The 24,615-nt window shown below is 43.0% G+C and overlaps 1 protein-coding gene across 1 annotated transcript; it reads right to left on the bottom strand.

Annotated features, from left to right (window-relative positions):
- Positions 1-182: 182 nt before the first annotated feature.
- atg2a (autophagy related 2A) lies at positions 183-24,524 on the bottom strand. Its single transcript, XM_018660318.2, has 42 exons — positions 23,635-24,524; positions 23,070-23,232; positions 22,143-22,292; positions 21,841-21,943; positions 19,054-19,198; positions 18,123-18,329; positions 17,897-17,996; positions 17,030-17,194; positions 16,384-16,526; positions 15,962-16,040; positions 15,460-15,709; positions 15,111-15,252; positions 14,404-14,502; positions 13,417-13,572; positions 12,606-12,879; positions 12,322-12,394; positions 12,028-12,202; positions 11,787-11,929; positions 11,476-11,597; positions 11,196-11,353; positions 10,843-10,975; positions 10,511-10,694; positions 10,346-10,427; positions 9,003-9,109; positions 8,811-8,903; positions 8,578-8,648; positions 7,582-7,658; positions 6,552-6,722; positions 6,190-6,316; positions 5,751-5,974; positions 5,405-5,634; positions 5,163-5,298; positions 4,735-4,962; positions 4,440-4,541; positions 3,916-4,000; positions 3,626-3,779; positions 3,348-3,417; positions 3,141-3,223; positions 2,829-2,950; positions 2,552-2,706; positions 2,235-2,393; positions 183-1,974 (listed from the first exon to the last, which is right to left on the bottom strand). The coding sequence occupies exons 1-42, from the start codon at positions 23,803-23,805 to the stop codon at positions 1,738-1,740; spliced, it is 6,048 nt and encodes a 2,015-aa protein (XP_018515834.1). The 5' UTR covers positions 23,806-24,524; the 3' UTR covers positions 183-1,737.
- Positions 24,525-24,615: the final 91 nt, after the last annotated feature.

The following is a 24,615-nucleotide window of genomic DNA, read 5'->3' as shown; positions in this document are numbered from 1 at the left end:
TTTAGTAGATAGATAGATAGATAGATAGATAGATAGATAGATAGATAGGAAATAGTGAAGTAATAGCCGCAGCAATAGCAATAGCCTCTTAATCCATAAGAGCCCAGACCTATTTCTCTTTTTTTCTCTTTCACCAATAGTAGCACAATATGTTGATTTGTGTTTTAAAAATGTCAAAGTCATTGTTCAGTTTTTATACTCAAATTTTTTTATTTTTTGTATTAATTTTGTATACTTCTTGTCTTTGTATTATACAGGTCATTCATACAGTTTATGATATAGTAAATAGTAATTACACACAAGAGGTGTAACAAGCATCAGCCTGTCACCCTCACAGACATGCATCATGCGCGCTCACACAAACACACACCCTCTCATTCAGACACACACACACACACACACACACACACACACAGGGACATGTATCCCTTACACTTATTACACGAAAAAGGATAAAAATGTAAAACTTTTTTTAAATCACAAACCCCCAATTATGCTTGCTCCATTGTCACCAGATTCACATCCTCTCAACTCTAATTTTGAAAACGAGTATGACAATACTTATGTTTTAACAAAATAAAAAACAAATAAACATAAAATTAAAAAAAAAAAAAATGCAGGAAGCCAAGTAAAGAAATGGGCGAAGCAATTCTGAGGACAGAGGATGTTCATTCAGTTCCCAGATCCTGGTCCTAAACTCCTCGTGGAAACAGAAGCACAAATGAGCTGTAACGCAGGAGAGAAGAGCCACTGACTGACATCAATCTGTAAAACAATTAACAATTTAAGTCCCACTTGACTTTTCACAAAGTCCAATGTGCTACAGAACTTAGAGGCTTCGTGTGATCCGGTGTTTCTCTTCAGTCAGGTTATGTATCAATATGAGCCAGCGTGTGTTATATTTGTAGAAGGGAGGGTGCAGGATCGAGGAAGGCAACACAAACTAGTCAAAAAGGGCACTCTGCAAGGTTTATGGCACAAACGACAGCACTGAGAAAAGTGGGTGCATAGAGGGGCTGAAGCTGAACCAGTCACACAGCGTGGTGTCGAGAAGTCATGGATGGAAGCCATCTGCCAACATCTGGAGGTGTTAGCAAAGGACTCTTTCTCACTATGGAAACAATGAGTAGACCAAAGCTCGGGGTGCCTTACTTCAATTCATCACACACTGCACCCAGTAAAGGTGAGCTGATATTTGCTTCCATATAAAGTGGGTAAACTTGTGCCAAAAATCTCTACTTTAAATTACAAACAGTTTAAAGCAGCACAGTTCAGAGTATGTGAAGTGCCCAGAATCTGAGTCTTTACCAACAATGAAAACCTTGAGAGTGATAAGTCTTACTGCCCTTGATTGGACTGAAAGTTAAGCCCATTGAGAGAGTGATGATGATATGTTTGCACAGACAGCACAGAAACTCTGAGGACTAATGTATTACTGAGAGGAGGAATATGAGGGAAGCTCTCACTGAATGCAGAAGGGAAGGATGAAATCTGGTTTGTCCATGTGTGATGGAGCCACATAAAACACTGAGTGTCAGTAACTGCAGTAGTAGTTAGTCGTTGCTTGGTTTTTGCATCGGAGCACACACTGACTCTCATTAGTCCATACACACATGCAAATACACATTCAAACCTCAGGATGCGCTCCCTTAGCTGAAACTTTCCCAAACATAATCTCACTAATCTCACACACACATACGCTCATTCTCTCTCTCACGCAGACACAAAAAGCCATCATCATTCTTGGCCGTCCTCCGTGCGCCACTTCAGGAAATCCTCCTTCCGGGCATCTGGTTTGATCTGGTTCCTCATGCCTCCGAGCAGATTGGAGGTGGCTTCGGAGGCCACTATCAGGGGTCGAACTACGGTGGGTGGGATCTGCCGCAGGACGCCACCCACGGCACCGGGCAGGCCCTTCTGTTCGTGACCGCGGGATGCTACATCGCACAGAGTCTGAGCCGTGTCAATCACTCCCTGGAGGAAGAGAGAATGAACACACACAGATCAGAAACCTGACCGAGAAGTTGCTTCATTTAGCTGCAAAATCTGATTTCTCTGATTGTGATTACGTAAACCAGATTTCTCATATGATCAGATCACTGCAGGAAGTCGACAGCCCAGTTACAGTTGATACCAGATCAGTAGAAAGTGAGAAAACTGAAATTTGAGTGCACGTGACGTTTCTCTGTTCTCTATAAGGCTCCATAACCACTTCTGAGAACTTAAGGACGCACCTCTCTGACGGTGTCATACGCTTTGGCCACGCCCTCTCGCAGGTCTGCCGGCTGGGCGGCTCTGCGGGGCCGGGTGGAGGGTGCCCGGCCCTCGGTGATGGCGTAGCGATTCAGGGGAGGTGTCGGAGAAAGGATGTCGTACACCGTCTCTGCTGTGGCCTGTGCAAATAGCAGAAGTTAGTTTTCCTCATTCGAATCAAGAGAGGAGAGAGTATGTTGTACAGATTGTAAAGATATAAATAGAACTGACTGAGAGACACCAATTTTTTTGGCACTCATGAAGCACATCTTGAATTCACAGACACCAGTCTGAGTACCTGAATGGCCTGCACCAGCCTGTTGCTGAGTTCCAGAGCAGCTGACGCCGTTGAGGTGCCGAAGGACGCTGCCCCCCTCTGGAGACCTCGAATAATGCGTCCATCTTTCCTGTACTGCTCTATGGGCAACCAGAACAGATCTCTCACTCCGTGGACTGGACAAACACAAAGAGATGGAAAAGAGCGGGTTAACAAAGACATGACACAGGATAAAGAACATAGAAATGTTAAGCTGACACTAGTGTGTTTGAAGCAGACACAAGCTGCATCAACTCACATAGCTGGACAACTGAGTGCATGGGGCCAACGCCTCCCAGAATGCCCGGCAGCTGGTTCTTCCTGATGTCTGTCAGCCACTCTGTGACAGCGTACTGGATCACTTTGTCAACACCGAGGAGACTAGGGAGTGATGGAGAAGAAAGACTGAGAGACTGAACTCTCAAACATAATGATCTCAGAAGGTCACACACTGCTGAACACTGAACAGATCAGGGCCAGCTGCAAATTAGAGAGACTCTCTCAGATGACAGTAATGTATCTCTAGCAACCAAGGAGATGTTTGTTTTGGCAGAGAGGTGTGTGCATCTACCCGTGTCTGCAGCAGAGCCTCTTTAGCTTCAGCTCAGAACAGTTTAACTGGGCCAGGCCGATCAGGATCCCTGCAAACGTTCCCTGTGAGACAAAGAGCAAGACGGAAGGAGTGAGAAAATCATTTCCTGATCAAATACACACGAATCCTACAGATTTCTGTATGCTAAGCTTTTGGTCAGGCCAGGTAATGGATGAACTGTCTCACCTGTTCAATGACGACATGCTTGCCATGATAGTCCAGCCAGATAGGCACTTCAGAGGTGAAACGAAACTCCCTGAAAAGGACAGAGAAATTATTAATCAATAACTTAAACCTTTATTCATCTCAGACCAGCGAGCAGAGTGCACTCACTCACCTTTAGGCAATGTGCTGTTTTTAGGTTACAGTTTTGACACATTTGAACTTATTGTTCAAAAGAAAAACCTCTTTCTGCTCTGATTGCAACTCCCTTGGTGCCCCCTGGTGAATTCGTGTCTACATACCGGAAGTAGATTGGCTGGTCAGAGGAGGAGGTGGAGCCAGCAGAGGAGGAGCTCTGCTCGCTGTAGGTAGTTTCCACAGAAGCTGTGAGGTCAGGGCCCAGACCAGCAGCTGCCTCTGCCTCCTCAGATGCCTTCTGGGAGGGGTCTGCCTTCACTGAAAATAAAATATAGAAGAATATATACTGCATGTCTTAAAATATATAATCAATTGTTAAACAAAATTAGATTCAAACAAACATGATACATGAAAGACAACAGATGAAATGTGCAGCAAAGAAAAGACAGCTCACCTTCAGTCGCAGGGTCCACGGGCAGGTAAGGGTTGACAAAGGAAGCTAGATTACTGAAAAAGTCCTTCAAGAAGAAAAGTGCATCCTGGACAGGAGATAGGAAAAAAACAGGCTGGTTAGAGCTCACAGGAGAAGTCTAAACTACCAGCCTCTGTTAGAATAAATGGTGCCAAATGATCAATAATTCACCACAAAAAATTCTGTGATGTGTGGAAGAGCTTTATTTGGCAATTTCTTTTCATTTATTCTGACTTCTAGTCCTGGTATGAATGGCAATTTCAGATTGCTACAGTAATATGTAAAATTATTTTAGAAAACAGGAGTTGTTGTGTCCTCCAGGGCTGAAACTTTGAATAAAACTCAAAACAGAAAATCAGAGTCAGTTACTTCAAGTGAAAATGAAAACAGAATTCCACTGCAGATCTGCACTTTACTCAGACACATTTGGGCATTGTTTACGCTGACTGAGACCGGGTCTAGATGCACAGTAGCTGTCAGTATTCAGTTCCAGGTGCTGGAGTTACCTGGTCGATGTTGAGTCGTAGTGGCAGCAGGCTGATCCGCAGACAGCACTCTGGACCGCCGAGGCCAGACTCTGGACACACCTGCAGGGCTTTCACTGTCAGCTATAGAAAGAAAACACACAATCAATATCATATATATAATCACATAATCAATATCTTGTCTTTCATTAAGTGATCCTGGTATAAAAGGAACCTTCAGTTGCTGGGCCCACAGACAGGTCCCTAATCCCTCCTGCCTCCAATTCACAATAACATCAATAACATTCTCCCTCTCCCTGCCTCCCTGCTGTCTCACCATGTTGGAGTGGGCTCGGCGGGGCATGCTCTCACTGGTGTAGAGGTAGAGGAATTTGTTGATCTGTGAGGAGGCCAGTCGGTCTCGAACCTCCAGCTCCTGGACGATGAACACCTGCCTGGAGAGGGGCTGCTCGCCGCCGGGACCAACTCCGACCACGGGTGCCACTGTACCCTCCCCGTCCTGCCCCGCTACTGCCACCGGGTAGGACTCATGCTGGAAGGACACCTTGGAGGACGAAACAATAGAATCCTAATCAGTAACATAACTAGAAACTAAAGCTGTCGAATAAATGTAGATGAATAAAAAGTAGTGTAGTGGAGTAGAAGTATAAAGTAAAATGGAAGCACTTGAGTAAAGTGCTCGTACCTCAGAATGGTACCTATAGTAAGTATAGCACTTGACTAAATGTGCTGCCACCACTGTACCTTGGTGAGCTGGATCTCCATCAGCAGAGAGTGCTGACGGCCGCTGCCTCCTGCCCACCGCCAGGAGTTCTGGGGACGTGAGGAAGCGACGGAGCGAGACGGGGATCCGCGAACACCGGCAGGGACTGAACGACCTCTGCGAGGAGAGGAGGACAGGGGAAGTGAAAGCGTGATGGAGAAAACTGAACAATGTATGCAAGTTTTAGGTGTTTTATGTGGCCCTGTGTGTGTTTGTGTGTTACCTGTTTGCCTGCTGAGCGTGTATGGACATGGGCTTGCCGCCAAAATCCTTGCCCCCATACAGATGCCAGACCACAGAGATCTCCCGCAGCACCACCCTGCTCTGGGGCACCGGGAAGCGGCTGGGAGCTCGGAGTAGGTCCGAGCTGCCTCTGGGCCTAGAGAAGTGGCTGTCCTTCACCTTGATAGGCCCCTGGGACAGCACTGTCACCACAGGCTCCCCGTCCCTGGGCTGTAACAAATCCCAAGTGTGGATATTTTGTTTAAAAATATAAAAGGGAGTCATGTTGGGGCTAATGGGGAAGGAAAAGACAAAAGAGGATCATAAACGCAGGGAGAGAGACTCACAGGAATGCCCATGCCAGGAGCCTCCAGGATGCAGAAGTCGTCGTTGTCGGTGGAGCCCTCTGAGCCTTCCTCTGACATCATATCTGCCTGAGCCTCCATTGCTGTGGCAACCAGTCCATCAAGCTCAGAGTCCTCCCCCTGCAGGATAGAGGGGCTGCGCTTCGGGGCTTCACCAGGGAACAGGTAGACAGAGACAGGCGAGCCTCTCGGCATGGAGGGCGAACCTGGAGGATTCAGCAGAGTCACATATCATGTGAAGAAGTGTCAGGCTGGTGCTGGAAACACACCTTTTACTACAGTGACTAAAAGACTCCTGAGCACATGTGGTTCACACATGCAGTTGTAAATTACACCACTTCTGTCCTCTGCTTATACATAAGGGCACTTCCTGTTGGTGTGATCAGATGTGTAAAGAAAAGAGAGACAAACTCTGCAGCACCTGGATCTAAACTCTCTTCTCGGTGGCTCTTCTCCGTGTCAATTAAGGCATCAGCCAGGTCGTACTGGTTGATCTCTGCAGTTTCAGCTGGAGGGCAGGGCAGCACAGAAGCAGGACTTTCTGACAACTAACAAGACATAATATCACACAGTTAGACAGTTTCATGGCATTTTTACACCACTGAGTTTAATGTGAAATTGAACATCCATTCACTTTTCATTATATAGGACATGCAGGAGACTTTAAACTCTAAACAGTACTGTTATCTGTGACTACTTCTGATGTCTGACATCTACCAAATTAAGTTTATTTTAAGTCACCTAAACTAAATGCAAAACATCTAAGTTGTACACCGTCCTTACTGGTAATTTCTGGCCTGCGATCTCAGTGGGTGAGGTGTGTCGCGGCGGAGGGTGCAGGTCTCCCTGGGAGACCAGGTACTGCAGCAGGTTGACAAGGGCAGCACAGGAATCAGCACAGGTGTGGAGGTGGACCACGTTGTTGGAGCAACGCAGCTCAAAGAGAGGCTGAGACTGGAGGAGACGGAGAAGACATAAAAGATTTAAGTGGTTGGTAACAGAGAGCAAGGAGGGAGAATGGGGAGATGATCAGATTGACAAAATCTGTGTATAATATTTATCTTAAGTTTGCATTAATTTTCACAAAAACAGCATGTACAAGTAGAATTTCACAACTACAAGTCAAAAAACAGCAACATAATGATTTTGCACCTCTAGTTTCTCATTAGCCAGAACCCCTATTTCTAACAGTGATACAAATTGGTTTCTGTTTGATACAACCAATACAAGACCCTACAAATGTCCCATGATAGGACATCATCATCAGTGGCCATCTGCACTTCAAATCAGATGCACAATGTTTACCAAATAAAAGGGAGACGTAAATAATTAACAAACATAAAATAATGTCAAGAAAGACAAAAACTAAAAATGAAAACAAAAAATAAAGTTAAAAAAATAGGAATATGTGCATCATTATATAACCACCTTTAAACTGACCTTTCGCACATTTGTCCACCTTGTTACTGATTGGCTAAAACGACGGCTGCATCATTGTTGAGGAACAACATGTTTACTGTCGCCTTGTTGGTTTTGGTTCCATGTCCAACTGAAAAATGATCCTCGTCTTAAATTGGAGGTCTCAAGTCTGAAGCTGTTATTACAGCGAAACTTCATTATGGTAAAACAAATATTTATAAACAGGGCCTCTGCTTGTTAGTGGTTTTTGAAGGAAATTGAACTAAATTATAATGTTTTGTTTACATTCACATTTTCTCTGGCAGGGGTAGCCTTTTTTTTGCTGTGGTGCTTCATGGCTGCAGAGTGTAAGTGAAGGAAACAGGTATGTAAACAGATAGTGGTGAACACTCACCAGTTTGCCTGTATCACTGCCTTTCCATGTGGTGATGGCGAGCTCCAGCAGGTCAATGTCCAGAACACACACGTAATCTGTGAGACACAAAGACACAGGGTGGTTTTCATTTGAGTAATTAGTGTTCAAAACATATACATATTTTATGACCAGGTGCTGAGACTAAAAGTTCACAATTTCTCACTGCTTCTGTTCCTGATAAAGGAGCCAGTTTGGTCATAATAAAGTATATTTTGAAAAGGGAATATTCTACAGTGTTGCAAGTCCCTGTGAAACAGAAAGGATTGTACTGTAGTGCAACTCATTTTGACACTGAATCTTGAGGTTACTAGTACTAACCATGGTACAGGCCATGACATGTAAGACAAAATGGTGGATACCATTTTTAACAAGTCAAGTGGCCTTTCTAATTTACATTTTATAATTTTAGAGAGAATCAGCATTATCCAGTGGATACAGTTGTTCTGCTGTTAACTCTCTCCGTAAATATTGCATCCCTCTGCACTGTATGTACTGCTGTTGTTTTCCACAGTTGTTTGCCTATTTGCTGCTCTTACTGTATTTTTATTGTACTTTTATCTATATTGTCTTTCTGCTGTGGTTAACAACCCTGCCTGGGGATCAGTAAAGTGTTCTCTTATCCTCTAATAGCTGATATTAATCATACTCGTGCTGTTGGAAAAGTTTCCAGCATTGATAAGGTATGTGTAAGTGCAGCTCATGTAACAAATATTCTTTGATGTTGTATATCATTTATGTCCTAACACACTAGTTTACAACAATGACTTTCTTTTTGCTTTTGTCAGCATAACACTCTGTGACACCTGTGTGACCCGTCAGGAATTTATTTCCTCAGTGGCGAAACATGTTCCACGAGCAGACTGAAACGTCCTAGATATATTTATGGGGCTACAAATAACCAAACACAACACAAGGGCCAGTGCTAAAACAAAACACTTATTCTGTGAGTATACAGATGTGTATCATGTGTCTTACCTCTCCTCAAGTCAACGGTGTCAGTCTCACATTTGTCAGAGAGGTAGAGAGCAGAGTCATCCAGGATGAATCTGACCACAACGCAACAAAAACACAACTTACACAGAGATCTTTCACTGTGAGTCACCAGTTCACATAATGTGATACAACACATTTACTGTGTTTTTAAAATGTTTTCAGTATGTGTTTAATTTAATGGACACGCTTGATGTTGAGTTGGTGGTGAACTGTACCTGAGGTGGAAGGTGGCAGTGTCTACAATGATATTACTGGACAGAGAGAAGGACTCTGCTGTGAACAACACTCGCAGCGGCAGATACAGAGGTCTGGCAAAGAGAAAATCAGAGGAGGAGGGTGAAAAAAAGAGAAAGGCACTGCTTACACTTGCATTTTAAATCTAAACCTTTTTTTCTCCAGGTACACACCTGTAGTCGACGGCACAGGTAGCGAGGTGTGTGTGGAGGACAGTGATGACGGCAGGTGCTGTGTATCCCAGGATGGGATCATCAATGACATCCAGGAAGTCAACCAGCTGGAACAAACAGACACAAACTCAGACTCACTTGGCAGGAGACACAGTGAACATTTTAAATTCATCCAGCTAATCTGATTTCAACATAGGCACAACCCAAATGTTTTAAATGGAAAATAGAACAGAACAAATTGCCTTTGATGTAAAAACAGCATGGGTCTGCAAGTCTATTTGGTTTTTCAATTTGTTGTATTAAACCATACTTCACTAGCTATACTGTAATAGTATATACTTATTATCTCTGGGAACGAGAAAGGGAGGGTTGTTCTTTTTTTCTTCTTAAATCACAGCTGTGGGCCCACTGTGAGGGAAAGCAGGCTACCAGTACAGGCAGGATAATATTCCTGGTCACGTCATCTGTGTTCTTGCTCTCTGGATTTTATTTGAATGTTTTTTACTGTCTGGATGGAAAAATCCTCAGACGCCATTTGTCTGTTCTGTGTAATAAGTTTGTGGTATCTGATTAACCTGTGAGTTATTCTGCCATTAACTGTATTTTATAGTCCCCACTATTTCTAAACCACATTTACATGAGTTATTCACAATATTTTCCAAATCGCCAATCATGTACCAAACAGCATTAAGATGATGAAGATTTCCTAGTTTAATAAAAGCAACAGCTGCACCCCAGATTCAGAACATAAAGCGGACTCTGCGGTACTCTGGTATCTCCCTCTCCCTCCCTCCTTCTTGACTCTACATGTTTTCACATTCTCCACATTTCTATTTCTGTATGAATATGGAATGTCAAAAATGTTGGTCTAGAGAGAGGAACTGTTTTTTAACTCTCACAACATCTTTTAATCTGTCACTTCTCTGTAAGACAGCTGAAAACTGTTCAGCCATTTCCCTCTATTGTAGCTGTTCTTCAAATATTTGATGCCTTGTCAGCCTTTTACAGTAAGTGTGAAGTAACACTTCAAAAAGCCTAGAAATGAAATAATAAAAATACCTGGAAATGCAACTGTTTTAAGTGTTTTAGGACATTTTCATTTCAAGGTCAAAGTAGAAATTCATTTTCATTCTCTCAATATACAGTACTCAGTATACAGGTGAACAAATCTGGGTTCCTTGAGTGATACTGTGTACAAGGTGTACACAGTAAGAACAGACAGTACAGTGGAAGTAGTATTAAGTTGATGCACTTTAAAAAAAAGAACAATGTGAGACTAGAAAATACTATGAAGTCTCTATGATCTGTAACACGACTTGTTTTCAGCCTGTGCTGCTTCTCACCTGCTCATGCCAGCTCTGATTGGTCTGCGTCATGTAATGTCGCATGGTGGCACCTTGAAGTCGAAGGGCAACTAGGAAACTCCTACAAGGACACACAGAAACAAATATTAAGTCATTTCAAACAGACACCAACACCAAAAATCAGATGCATGAGGAGGACGTACCTTGACATTCCTCTGGAGGTCCAGTGTGATTTTGATGGCTGTGGATAACATCTGTAGCTCCCCCTCCCGGCCACTCACGCTGCTAACACCCACCTCTGTGGGGTAGATGGTAGGGTCCAGGTGTTTTGGAGGAGTGAAGTTGGGCATCTCCAGTCGTTGAGGGATGGGGGTGTCTTTTACTACAGCTGCAGTGGTGTGGAGGAAATAAAAAAGTGCTTAGTGACCCAGAAGATACCTTAATATTTTCTACTTGGTGTTAAATCAACATCCTTTAAGAGGAGAATATTAATTTTGCCGCAATTAAATGTTTGAAAACAACGTAACAATGTAAACCTTGGTGGTAGAGCTCCACTCGTCTGCTCTCCAGACACAGGAAGTTGAGATTCGGGTCATTCTGGTGCTGCGCCACACTGAATATCTTCCCCCCTTCCAGATCAAGCACAATCTCCCCGTGACTCTGGTCCTCCTGAGTCGATGAAACACAATGGAAATGGTTATGAAAAGGTACAAGAATTTTAGATTTGAATGAACAATCCGATAAAACAAACAGGGGTGTAAAAACATGTTTGCTTAAAGAAAACAAATGAACAGATTACGTATTCAAGACCTGATGCAGTTAAACCCATCAGTGCCTTCAGTAAATTCAGTGTCCTCCTGCTACTATGAAGAGCAGCCACCTGGCTCACCTTCTTGTCTGTTCTGGCTTGGAGGCGTCCTTTGCTGATAATCACAGTGAGGGAGAGGAGGCTGAGGTTGTGGTTGGGGCGGGGAGCTGACTGAGGCGTCTTCCCAGCTGATTCACTGGCCAAGTAGAACTGAGGCTCGTCCTCCTCTGAATCTGAGTCTATGGCACAAAGAGCAAACCTTGTCCATATCCAAATATAATACAAAAGCTGCTGGATTAATAAACGATGTTTGGGCAGGCTGGTTGCCAATGTGTCTGACAGACCTATGTGTCAAACTCACCCAGTCTAAAGGCCGACTTGCAGAGCTGGAACTCGTCGTGACGATGGCGGCTGTGGTCTGGACTGTGAGCCGAGGGGGGAGGAGGGGGAGGGGGTTCCCACATCAACAGATCATTGTTGATCCTTATGGAGAAAGAGATGGGTGAAGAAAATGAATGTTACTTCTGATGCAGGATTTAAAACCAATGTAAAAGAAGAGCAACAACACAAAAAGTCAAGAAAATCTATGATGTTTAAAGGCAGATAAAGATCACACTTGACCCTGAAGATAACTTGGCTTGGCGGACAGCACTGATCCTACTCTTGACGTACCTGTTGTAGATGCTCTGAAAGGCCTGTTTGCTGGGCAGGAGGATGTAGGCCAGCGGCAGGCTGATGTCCACAGCACACTGACATTGAGCGACGCACTGCGCCTGAAACTGACGCATCTCCTCTGGGTCGGCGGGAATCACCATCTAAAACAAAAACGGAGGAGAGTCGAGGAAGAGTCAGTTGGATCCAGGATGTTGATAAGATGGCTGATAAATGAGATGTGTCTTTTTTTTCCCCTGACCTCCTCGGTCTCAAACATGGTGCGGTTGGAGGAGAACGGAGAGCTGATTTTGTCATTGAGTTCACAGTGACTTTCAAAGAAGGCAGCCCCCAGGTCCCTCATGAGGCCCAAGTTCATCCCGCTCAGACCTGCTGCCGGGCCCTGAGTCTCACCTCCGCGCACATGCACTGATATCCTGCTCACAGAAACATGAGGACAGACAGGACTGATTTGCAGCATATTATAGCAGGTAGTGCAACACTTGTGCTTTCATGACATCTGTATCTAACTCTTCTCATGATCATCTCGACCCACCTGGGTAGAGAGTCTCGGTTCTTCTTCACTCTGATACAGGGGAAAGAGCCGCCCTCCCAGCCCTCATATGACCCTGGTGAGACACAACACATCAGCTCTCTGCTCTGTATTAACTGTAAGTTCCCCTATTTATCATTTATAAGCAGCATATAAACACTTAATAAATGGTTTGAAACACATTAAAATGTAGATGTAAGCAGATATGTCTATCTTTGTTTGCTCTCTTCATGGATCTACACCTGGTAAAAACAACTACAGTAATATAAGCAGGAGTGTGTTCTCACCGTGCAGGTCAGTGAAGGAGGCCTCCAGCAGCTGAGTGAGGCAGGGAGCCCACGGCTGTCCTGGAGTGGTCTGGCCGCCCTGGAGGTCCGGGGCCTCCTGGTGCTTCAGTTCCAGCTCCATCAGCTCCAGCACCAAGGTCTCCTGCCGCACCGCCCTCTGCGTCGGAGGTCGGCGCTTGGGGAGGGGCCGCAGGTCGGGTATGGGGAAACGAAGCCTGAGGATGGCGTGTGGGGAGAGGAGGGTGAAGGAGGAGCACAGCTCGGTGCTCTGGGTCTGAGAGGAAACAAAGAGAGAAATGTCTTCTGTTTATACTTAATGGCAGTCATTTAGTAGTTTACTGTTGACCACTGAGGAGCTTTACTAGAGAGCTGAGCTGCTTAAGGCCAATTTGAAGACTACAGAGGAAGTGCTTATTTACTCTTATACCTTAGTTTTGTTCATGTCTGTGTCAGCACAAATATGAATGGTCAGACATGACAGATGACCTTTTCAAGCTTTTTCCAGAAAGCTTTGTTTATTTTTGGTTTCCCATTGTCATGCTGACGTAAAAATCCATGACTCTGCGTAATCAAACTGGATTACTTCTACCAAAATTATATTGTATGTCTTTTCTTAAAATGCTTTTCTGCTCAGCCGTGCACAGTCTGGTTTATGACACAGAAGGGCTGCTGTACAGGAGAATGGCTCAAAACCATAATAATACTAACAATAAGTGAAATCAGTGAACAGCATACAAAACACAATCTGGTAAATGTTTTTATCCACTTGCTATGATGCTGCAGTATTTCTGCAAAATGTTGTTTGTTTAACCTGTATGAGTCCAGGTCCAGCAGTCTGTGTGGGACAGTGACTGAAGGCTTTGCTCAGGCTCCCCAGGCGACTGATGATGTCCAGGTCCAGCTCGGCACTCAGCTCTGCCAGCTCCACCCGCACCACACTGTCCCGCCGCACCACCCGCTGTTTACCCTGGCAACACACACACAAAATGCACATAAAACTTTTGTTTAAGACATGACAGACTGATGTATCCGAACTGATAAATGACTGTCATCATGTCATCATCCAGTCACTTACTCCTGTTTGATTTATTATATATTTTTTGTATATTATTCTAAAGGAAACATTTCCTTGATAAATCTTTCTAGTACATCTTATTAGACACAGTTGACAGTATGCTTATGATTACTGGTACTGTCACAGTCCAGGTTTTTAGTGTGCTGTTGTATTGGTTTCAAAGCTGTTTTCTTGTTCTAAGGATACAATACTGGCTGTTAACAAACAGAAATATAGATTTTTTTTATGAACATGAAAATTTAAGGTATTTAATACTGACAAAAATACAGGACTTTAGAACAAAAAAGTTTGTTACTTGTCTTTAACATTGTCACAACATGATCTGTTTTGACAATAAACATGACATTAAAAAGTATTATCATATCATTTTCTATCTATGATAGTATCATGGAAAACAAGAAATAATGCTGCAATAAATCGCTGCTTCGCTATTTAAACTTGTTTCATTTGTAGTCATCTTTAATGTGAGTATTTTCTCCTGTATGCTTCACTGGCTTTGTCAAACCTCACTGCCTCACCTCTTTGTTAGGACCTTGTTTTAACACTGTAACACTTAACTACTTTACCACCAAACATTATTTGCACAGCACAGTTTGTACACTGAAATACAAGGTACTTTACACAAGCCCAAACTGAAAATGAATTAAAAACAAATACTTAATCTTTGAGATAAGACAGGTTTTGCACTCTCCTCTCAGGGTGTGTGTGTATATGAATGTTTACCTTGCGCAGGTGTCTTTCACTGAGGCTGTAGTGTAGTTGGGCACATGGTCTGGCTGCAGCTCCAATTGTGAACAAACCAGATTTCTGGAACTGAAGCAGCTGGAAAGAGACACAGAGACACGTTGTACTCTCAAGTCTTCCTTATCAGTTTGGTGAGAGAACAACAAACATAAACTACTTTCAGACAACAGGCTGGGTTTCATATGATATCATCTGACATTTCAGCTTTGATTTGTGTCACTTTCATTTTGGCTTGAAATCTGATACACCTTTTACTTTGTGGCAAAATAACTTCAGTCAAACATTTCACAATTCATGTGTTTTTTTGGGGGGATTTGGCCTGTATTTAACAATCCAGACAGAAACAGGAAACAATAGCAGAAAGAGAGGAGGATGACATGAGCAGGGAACTGAACTGTGGACATTACAGATACAGTACATGTTTTAACCATCGGGCCACTGGACACTCATATTTTTTTTTTTTTGTCCTACAAACATGATATTTATCATAACTCCATGCTGGCAAACATGATGTTTTACAAAAGAAAAATTAAGATGATCACACTGAAACATTTTTACCACTGTGAACATCTGAACATCTGAAAGATCTTGGCACAGAGACGTAATTTAGTTTCACAGTCTTAAAGTGTGAACACAGCTACAGTGTCAGTTGCAGAGCTACACAGGCAGACAAAGAGATTTTCTACCTCACTGTATTGAGGCTTTCCGTCCTCCCAGAGGCACTCTAACAGCTCCAGTCTGCTGAAGGAAAGGTCAGAGGTCACGGCTCGACTGTGGCGTCTCCCGCTCTTCATCTCGCAAGCAACCTGCACTGCTGCTCCCGTCAGTCTGGGATAGACGACGACAGCAGAGATGAGAAAGAGAATCAAATCAGCTTGGAGATGATTGCAGAAAGCCAATGTTTGGAATACGGCATGGTGCAAGCCAAAACAAAAACCTTCAAATCTGCAAATGTTCTGCAAAAACGAGTTTAGCTGTAAAGATGTGTCCACGTGAATTATAAGTCACCAAGGACAAGATATGTATCTGTCTTACCTGAGATGGGAGTGTGGGCAGGCCTTGGCAAAGCCACCTCTCAGATGGTGGAAGTCTCTTTCGCTGAACATGCTGTCCTTGAAGAAGACCAACTCCCGGAAGAACACCTGAGACACCTGGGCCAATGACGAGGCTCCATCGGGGCTGGTGGGCGGGTCCTCCTGCAGAAGGGTTAGGGTGACCCCACCGAGTGTCAGACGCAACAAAGCATCAGGCTTCAGCTGCTCTGCCTGTCCACTGTGTGAACGTCCTGCAGTGAAGAGGATGAAAGCTCAGATGTATCTGATAACACCTGTGTGTGTGTGTGTGTGTGTGTGTGTGTGTGTGTGTGTGTGTGTGTGTGTGTGTGTGTATAGAGTGGTAACATGCAGAACAATGGTTAAGTAAGGACATTTTAGGTGTAATTACGGTAAAGAACAATTTAAACTTTAAACTGCAGAATTACTCTGACTGTGTATAATTCTGAGAGTAGTTCAGTACTTTGCACCGTAGATGATTTTACCTCTGGTCCGGACGCTGGCCTGTGGCAGACTCGACAGGCAGCCCGCTACAGGATATCTCCTGGGACAGTTCATCATGCCCTGGCATGTGGAAAGTGGAAATCAGATTGTATGTGATTTGATAAGTACATTTACAATTTACAGTTCTGTGTTTGTTGCTGTTCTCTGATAAGAAAGAGAACAAAGTAACAGAACTTTAACCTTAAAAAGACTAATACTATTCTCTGTAATAGTAGTAATTTATGACACCAGCATTGATTATCTAGGGATCTAAACTTATTGTGGTAATCAAGGAAAACAAAAATCAAGGAGGAGGATCATCTGCTTTTTCAGCCGTACAACAACAGCCATCTGCTAAATACTTTAACAGTGATCTCTCTCTCACACACATATACACACACACACACACACACACAGGCTGTACCTGTGCAGTCAGTGTTGCAGGCTGTGTGAGGCTGGCAAGACTGTGCGTAGACGACTCCATATCACTGTCTGACAGCTCGCTGCCAGAACGCACTGACGTTACGCTACTGCTCATCCCAGCAGGACCCATAGAGTAAAACATTTCTGCAGGAAAATGCACATACACAGTTCAGTGCTACAACGTACAGAGACACTGAGAAAAAAGCAGCAGCTGGAGTATTGAAATCATTTCCAGATCAGGAAACAGAATCACACATCCAGCTAGGTTTTTCATTAAAATGAAAACAGAAGGCATCTCTGCATTTTACAAAGCCAGACAAGAGACTGATTTCCTGTACTTTGTGTATAGCACCATTACATAACATAAGCGTATGTTAATGCTTCATCATCCAACATTTCTGTTTTCTAATTTGAGAAACATTATCTACCATCCAATAAAACAGTTTTAATGTTTTCTTTTTCATGGTTTCAGCATCTTTTGACTTGTTAAAGTCATTAATACTTCACTTTGGAAGGAAAGCTCTTCATGTGACTATTACACATAAAGTCGGTCTGGCATGATTACATGCCTTCAGGAGCAGGCCTGCTGACGTTGTGTTGTATCTCAGATAGACAGATTAGAGGTGGACCTTTGCTGCTCTGTGTACCTCCATTCTCCAGGCCAGTGATGTATGGCTCCAGGTCAGGATCTTCGTCCCACTCCCTGTCTCTCGGGCTGGAACCCAGCTGCTTGCTGAGGTCCTCCTCGATCATACGCAGGTCGTCTGAGTCTAACGGGCGGCTGTGTACTCCACCACACTTACTCTCTGGCTCTGGGGGAGAGAAGACAGAGAAATAGATTCATAAATGTTTATAAGAGAACCAGATTGAGACCAAGTGCGTGACCTCATATTTATGAGGCAATTTACAGATGTCTGTGACCTTCTAGCTCTGAACTACAGAGGAAGCAGCACAGGCTCATTGAGCCTCATTATTCTGTGTCTCAGTGCATCTGTTCAGAGTCCCTCGGCATTTGAAAGGTTCTACATTATATATTGCTAAAGCTTGTGGGCTCACAATAACCTCCTGGTTCCTAGAGACATAAGAAAGTACAGTAAACATCAGTACATCAACTCATCATCAAGCACAGAGGCTGGAGAAATGAGTATTTGTTCTCTCATTTAAAAGCTATTTTATTCGTGAACAAAAAATTACCCAGAAGGCTAATGTCCATTTGATTATTATTTATTCATGTTATAATAACAGGCCTCACTATGACCTGAGTATAATTTAACTGGTTTCTGCTTTCAGCCAACTTCAGTCAATGCAAATCTGCATCTTTTCAATCATAGAGGCATATGACATCACAACCATGATAAATCAAACACATGCTATTAACATCCAAGAATCAGAGAGGCGAATAAGATCACAGATTCAGACTCAAATTTCTCACTGAAATGTTATTTAGAGTGTTGTCAAGACTGTGTTTGGATCTGGAGCGTTCAGTCACAGAAGTTAAAACTGTTTTAGTGTACCAGTGTCTATGCAGAGGGCTGACAGCAGGTCTGTCAGATGAGTTATTTGATCTGGAGACAGCAGCATGTGGACGCAGCCCACCTTCCCATCCAACTCCAACTGATGAACAGAGAGAAAGGGACAGGATACACAAGTCAATAAAGGAGAAGAGCTGCATTTACTAAACCTTCAGCATGTTACAGTATCCACACACACACACACGCGCGTGCGCGCGTGCACACACACCTTTGGTCCGGGCAACATGTCGTTCTGTTTGATCTTGACAGTGGTCTCGATGAAACCAGAGCAGCTTCCTATGAGTAGTGGCTGAGATGGAGGACAGGGAGGGGCTGCCAAGGGCTTTGCCTCTTCCTCTTCCTCCTCATCCTCTTCTTCCTCCTCCTCTCCTTCACTGGCTGTGGCTGAATCTGGACTTCCCTCCTCAGGATGACCCTGTAAAATGAAGTCAAATCTCTAAGCATGTCTGGTGATCTACGTTACCTTAAAGTTTACACTGAGGTTTTTTGTCAGGATTGTTATTAGTATTGTGGAATATTTCCTCCTTTTGTAGAGGAAGGAAATGTTCCACAATGCCTCCAACAATCCTAACAAGCAATTTGTTGTCATTTATTCACGGACAAAATAAGTCAATTTTAAAGAGAAAGAATGCCCAAATCAGTTCATCCAAGTTTACAAATTAACACAAGCATGTATTTTAGGTTGCTACTGTCAACAAACAAGCTTCTATTTTCTGTTTGTTTTCTGCTACACATGAGTAATCTAAGTTATACTCTGCAAAGATCAATTTTTGACTTTAATTAGCATAAGAGAAAACAAATTGTCCTGTTTGGCCACTGTAAGATTACTGAAGAGACTTATCAAAGTCTAAAAGAGGCTGAAACTTCCCCTGATCAAATTATGAGAGCATTACTCCTTTAAACCCCTCAAATCCATCTCAACAGCTCTAGGACCTGCTCAAGCTGTGACACAGAATGTTGTTTAAGCCTTTTGAGTTTTTACCTATTTAATCATTTTTATCACAGTAAATGTAAATGTATTTCTGTAGTTTCTAATCGCACTGTTATTAAGTGGTCGAGTAAGTAAATTGCAGTCAACACCAAATTATTAATGAAGTATATGATCAAATTTTTTAATAAGTCACCATGGTGTTCTTCACCTGAACTGTGCCGGTGCTGTCATAAAACAGCTGAACGGCACTCAGCTGGAGGATCTTGTGCAGGAAGGCGGGCGGCTGGTGGATGTCGACAGGCACGGCAGTCTGGCTGGCTGGATCTCGAACTGCCTCGTCAAAGTACTCCAGCCTGGATCAAGCAAACAAATGCACGCGCACACACACACACACACACACACACACACACACACACACACACACACACACACACACACACACACACACACACACACAGACACAGTTTATTTGGTGCCATGACAACAATTAAATTCAGTACATGTAAGAAAGAGCACAGATGTTGAGAAGTGAGAGGAACACAGCAGCAGCACGCAAGCAGGTATAAGATAATGTAACGTCTATTTTGAGAAGCATGGGAAATTATGCCACAGTTTTTAAATCAAAACACCGACGATGACACACAGTGTCAGTACAAGTAGCACTTAATATTTTATCTCTATTTACTGACCCAAGGTCTGTATCGCTGAAGTACAGTTATATCACAAGTGCCTTGATCTCTTAAGGACAGATGATCAGAGAGACAACAGGAGCAGGAGCTTCCTGTTTAATAAACATCACCACTGTCACATGCCTCACAGGACTCAGATCAGTTGTTCCTTTAAAAATCAGGATGTTGCGATGGCGGGGCTTTCTGGTCACTGACCCCAGATCAACATAGCCATGTGGAGCAGCTTTGTCAATAAGCCAGGAAAACAACAATGACATCCAAGGACATGGGGTTGGTTTTACACATGGGGGCATTGCATTGTCATTCTACCTAAGATCATTTTTAGTTTCCTCTATAGATTATTCTTCTGTCTTTTTAAGACTAAATTAACTGTGAATTTCAAATAATATTTTGAAAAAACTGTTAAACCTGAAAAATGCAGATGGTGTCTAAGTGGTGTCAGGCTGCATACACTCCCAACAACCTGACCACTAAGATAGGGCAGCCTGGGCATAGTCAGAGAGCTAAAACACAGGCTAGAGAAAGTATGAAAAACGCTGTCACTGCTCATTAAGCACATTGCTTTGAGTGGATGAAAGGGCTCTGAAGAGAGGGCAGGACAACAAGAGGAAAATGTTCAAAGAGACTTTGAGTGAGAACATGTTGAGATTAGACCATGAAGTCAGCTCAGCTAACTTCATTTTGCAAATGTAGAGCTTATAATGTTATCACATGAGCACTATCGATGAGTCATATGATTTGAATTGACCACTGAAGCTGAGAACATTGAAGATATTATGTCAACAATGGAGTGAAAACACATTAAATCATTAAGAAAAATAATTGCTTTCAATAAATTATGATTGCACATGTCATGATCTATAGTCAAACAACCAGTTAACTCTGGTCTGGTTACGCACAGCAAAGGCGACTGTGACTATATTACACTGATCCATCAATGTCACACTCACAGACACCATGAGTTCAGCCTGCAGTTATTTATAAAACCCTGTTCAGGTGAATGACCCTGTCAATACTGACCCTGTTTAAGATGAGCTTCACGCTGAAGCTGCCTGACAACACAAGGCCAAGGAGCAAGTTCATAACTGAGCAGAGGCCTCTTCTCCTTATCTGCTGATGAGCAGAGAGAAGATGAAACCTAATTCTTGGCCTCCATTTTGCTTCCCCTCTCCCATAACACTAATATAAGTGCTGATGTGGGAGAGTTTCAATATTACTGATCATGGAAATTTTAACAACCTGGTGTGAGTGATGAAAAGTGAAATACAGCAGAAAAGTAGCAGTGGGTATAAAACTGGATGATTGTATTAAAATGACGGAAAAGATAAAAAAAATAATGCTGACCACTGAGTTCTAGCTCATTCTGTGCAGTTTATTCTTTGCTTTTGTCAGATGAAGTGCTTAAGAGAAGTGCTTCAGTTTTTGCCCCCCCTCCCTTTTTATATCTTTATGACCATGGGCCATTTATAAAAACATGTTCACGCGTGTACTTTGACAATAGAGGTGCACAATAAGCATGTACTCAGAGGAAAGCATCAAAAATGCACAAACACAAAAATCAGCACTGTTAGTTTCCAGGAGAGTGTACTGTAAACTCTCTGCAACAAGCTCAGAAATTAAAAGAAAAATATATTTGATTTGCTAAATGATGCATCGACTTACAGAAGACTGACAAGTTGTTAATGGTACAATTTTAAGCCTCTTAGTTTATATGAGCAATATGCCATAATTAAAGAAACCAGATGAGAAATTAGAATGAAAGACGATGATTTTTTTGTTTCACAGTTACACCAGGAAGCTCTATTCAATGTAATTCCACTCACATCCTGTTAAAGCTGTAGTTTCTGTTAAAAGGTAAAAATGAGGGTGAAAATTACAAAGTAGCTTTGCCAGGTCTTTCTAGGTCTTTTGTAGACTAAATCATCTGAGTCTTCTGTGCTGATCCTCTTTGTATTTCTAGGGCAGTGTAATTCATTAAAAGGCATCTCAGGTAGGATTTTCTATAAATATATTATTGCCAAATGAACTAAAAAAGTGACCTTTGAAGTTGCATTTCTAAATGCCCCATGAGCTGCTTTCTTTCACTGTGTTTCAGTTACAGCAGTAGCACCAATAATATTACATATTTCTGTTTTAGAGGATATTTCCATTAGTATTTCAAACTGTGAAAATGAAGTGTATAAATCCTACACTTAGTGTAGTACTAACAAAGAGAACACAGACAAAAACATGAAGGAGGACCAATAATTAATGGGTCATTCATTAAAAAGAAAAAGTCCAGTCTTGAAACATCAGCTCCAACCTACCGTTTAATGTGCACCTCTAAGGCAACACCTGTTTCCAGGTCCAGTGGCTGGTGCTCGATGCGGATGATGGTGTCTAGAAAGGTGACTTTAATACGACGGAGGACTGCGAACACAGACGAGATGAGAAACGTTAACAAAGTTTAATTAGCTCTGATCTTTCAAATCATCTCATTAGTCATGAGTGTGTGTTCAGACTGGGTTCTTTCTCACTGATATCGTCAGAGTGTACATTACTCCTGACTGTATGTTGACACTGTCACTTGTTTACAAAGTGAGGACACACACACAAAGCTTTGACTCACCCGTCTCAATGGTTTGTGCAAACATCTCAAGCCCCTCCAATGGGGCAGGCGGCTCCTCGGATGCCTCCGGGGGGTCCTTCAGGCACTCCTGAGCCAGCTGCATGCTGGAGGTCATACTGGATGACCAGCCCTGGGAGTCCCAACCCCCACCTGGGTGCAAACAAAACCACATTGGATTCAGTGATTTCTGTACTTCAGGGCTGCTGTGTTAATGCTTTATCACATTTATGCTCTTTTACCCGTTATCTCTCTGTGCTTTGGCAGAGATGTAGCATAAAGGACACTTAACACACCCAATGTTAGTGTGTGTGACATAAAATTAAGAATTTATACATGGAGATTTGAGTTTTCTGTGGATCAGTGCAAGAACTGAGAAGTTTACTTGAGATTGTCAGGGAATTAATTATTAATATAGTTGACAATTAATAATTTCAGACATTTTTAAGCAAAAGTGCAAAAAACTATCTGGCATTAATTAGTCAGTTGTGAAGATTTGCTGTTGGGGGGTTAGACTGTTGGTCTGACAAAACAACAAATTCAACTATGGCACCTTGGCCTGTAGAAAAATATAATGAGCCTTAATTAACTGAAAGAAGAATATGTAGATTGACTTATTAATTACAGCTGTAGAGAAGAAGTTTGATTAAAATACCACAAAGTCTGGACTTGTAGTGAGATGATCCTGTCTGGATGCTCAGAGCGCTCCACCCTGACTCACATCCCCATGTGTACATATTTTTCTATTGCACTTAACACTTATCTCTGCTTCTTCAGCAGGAATAGTTTGGGGAAAACATGGACAAATTCCTCTTTACAAAAATGATGTTGGACAACACTCATCAAACTGGGATAGCATGGGTGGGCCTGGTGAACCCTGAAGGATCCCCTCACTCAACCTCAATCCCACAGTGTGACTCAGAAACTTACTGGTCCTGTACTTGGGTCGACATGTTATCTGAAGACCAGAAACCTCTAATGTGCAGTGATCGGTCAGGAGAGCTTGCCAGGGGATGGTCACAGCTATGCTGCTCACAAAGCCATCCACTATCTCCAGAGGAGCTCCCAGAGACTCCAAAAGCTCGTTGACCGCCTGGAGTAAAGAGGAAACAGTGACTGAGAAGTGGAGAAGAAATACAAAGTGAAAGAAATGAGGATAGCCAGGTTTCATATTTGTTTCATCAGCCTGGGCTGTAGCCTTATAAAGTAAAGGAAGTGCAGTTAGCATAGCAGGGGGAAATATATCTGTTCAGAGTGTTTAGACGCTAATGAGAGACACAGCTAATCGGGTGGGGGGTGATGTGTTTCCCACAAGTGCATTTCCTCGAAGAAATGCGAGCTAGGCTAAGAGCATGACGTTAGAGATTGTTGTTGAACTCGAGAGCAGTTGCGAAACAGTCAAGGGTGCACGAGTCCGACAAAAACACACGGTGACTGCTTCAGTGATGGTGGAAAGTTGACAGCCACCCTCTCCTCCCTTTGTGTCAAAACTCACCCAGACATCGAGGTTGATCTCCTTGATGACACCGCTACCGTTGTACAGGTCCAAGCCCAGTTGATCCAGGCTCAGTCGTTCCTGCAGAAAATGACCGAGGTAGTGCTGCAAGAGGTACCGACAGGCCCGCTTCTTGATTGAGCCCGACCAGGGGAAAAGCCAGCGAGACATAGGGCCAGAGAGAGCGGGGAGAGGGAGCGAAGAGGTGGCGGAGGAGAACGAGTGCGATCACAGTCCTCTGGCAACTGCATAACAGACTAACACAAAGTGTGCAAAAACAAGGAATGAGCCACAGTTAGCTACAGGGGGCTAAGGAAGGGGTAAACCGTAACTCTAGTTCTCCCCTAGGCTGGACACCCAAACTAGAAAATCCTTTGTCAGGACCGACGAGGCTCCCACGCTACTTGACGAGACGTTACTCCAACTGTCCGCAGTGGTCTGAGCTCATGTTTTCGGTACGTTTGAGTCGAATTGGAGCGACAGGTCCTGTTGGTGCGTATCTCTTGTTTCAGGGTTGTTTATTGTTATCATACGCCAACTGATGGTATGGTGAACGTACGTGCGTCCTGCGTCACCGTGACGAATTGTAAAACCCGGAAGAGAGACGTGATACGACCCAGCCGCCATTTATGTAAGGTCAATATTTTTTTTTTTTCCACCTTTAAGTCAACAGGCATCTCCCATGGCATTTTTTGACATGTTTTTAACTGCAGCTACTCCCTAACAGATCAGGTGTTTCTTTCATATTTTGATTGGCCCATATAATATTTTGAATCCATTGACTGTTATTACTGTCATATTTATGTACATTTGTTTTCAGGACCTTGCTCAGTTGTCATGAAGACAAGAACCAAACTTAATATAATGATCTAGACTGTGAGATGTGATTGAAAGCTACAGAAAAATCCAGTAACTGCACCTTGGATCACAACTTTTTCCAATTATAAGTATTCCCAAGTTTAAGAGTAAAACTTTCACATG

This window comes from Lates calcarifer, linkage group LG8 (genome assembly GCF_001640805.2).
Source record: "Lates calcarifer isolate ASB-BC8 linkage group LG8, TLL_Latcal_v3, whole genome shotgun sequence".
In the NCBI taxonomy this organism is placed as follows: domain Eukaryota; kingdom Metazoa; phylum Chordata; class Actinopteri; family Centropomidae; genus Lates; species Lates calcarifer.
This window is presented reverse-complemented; position numbering and strand designations above follow the sequence as displayed.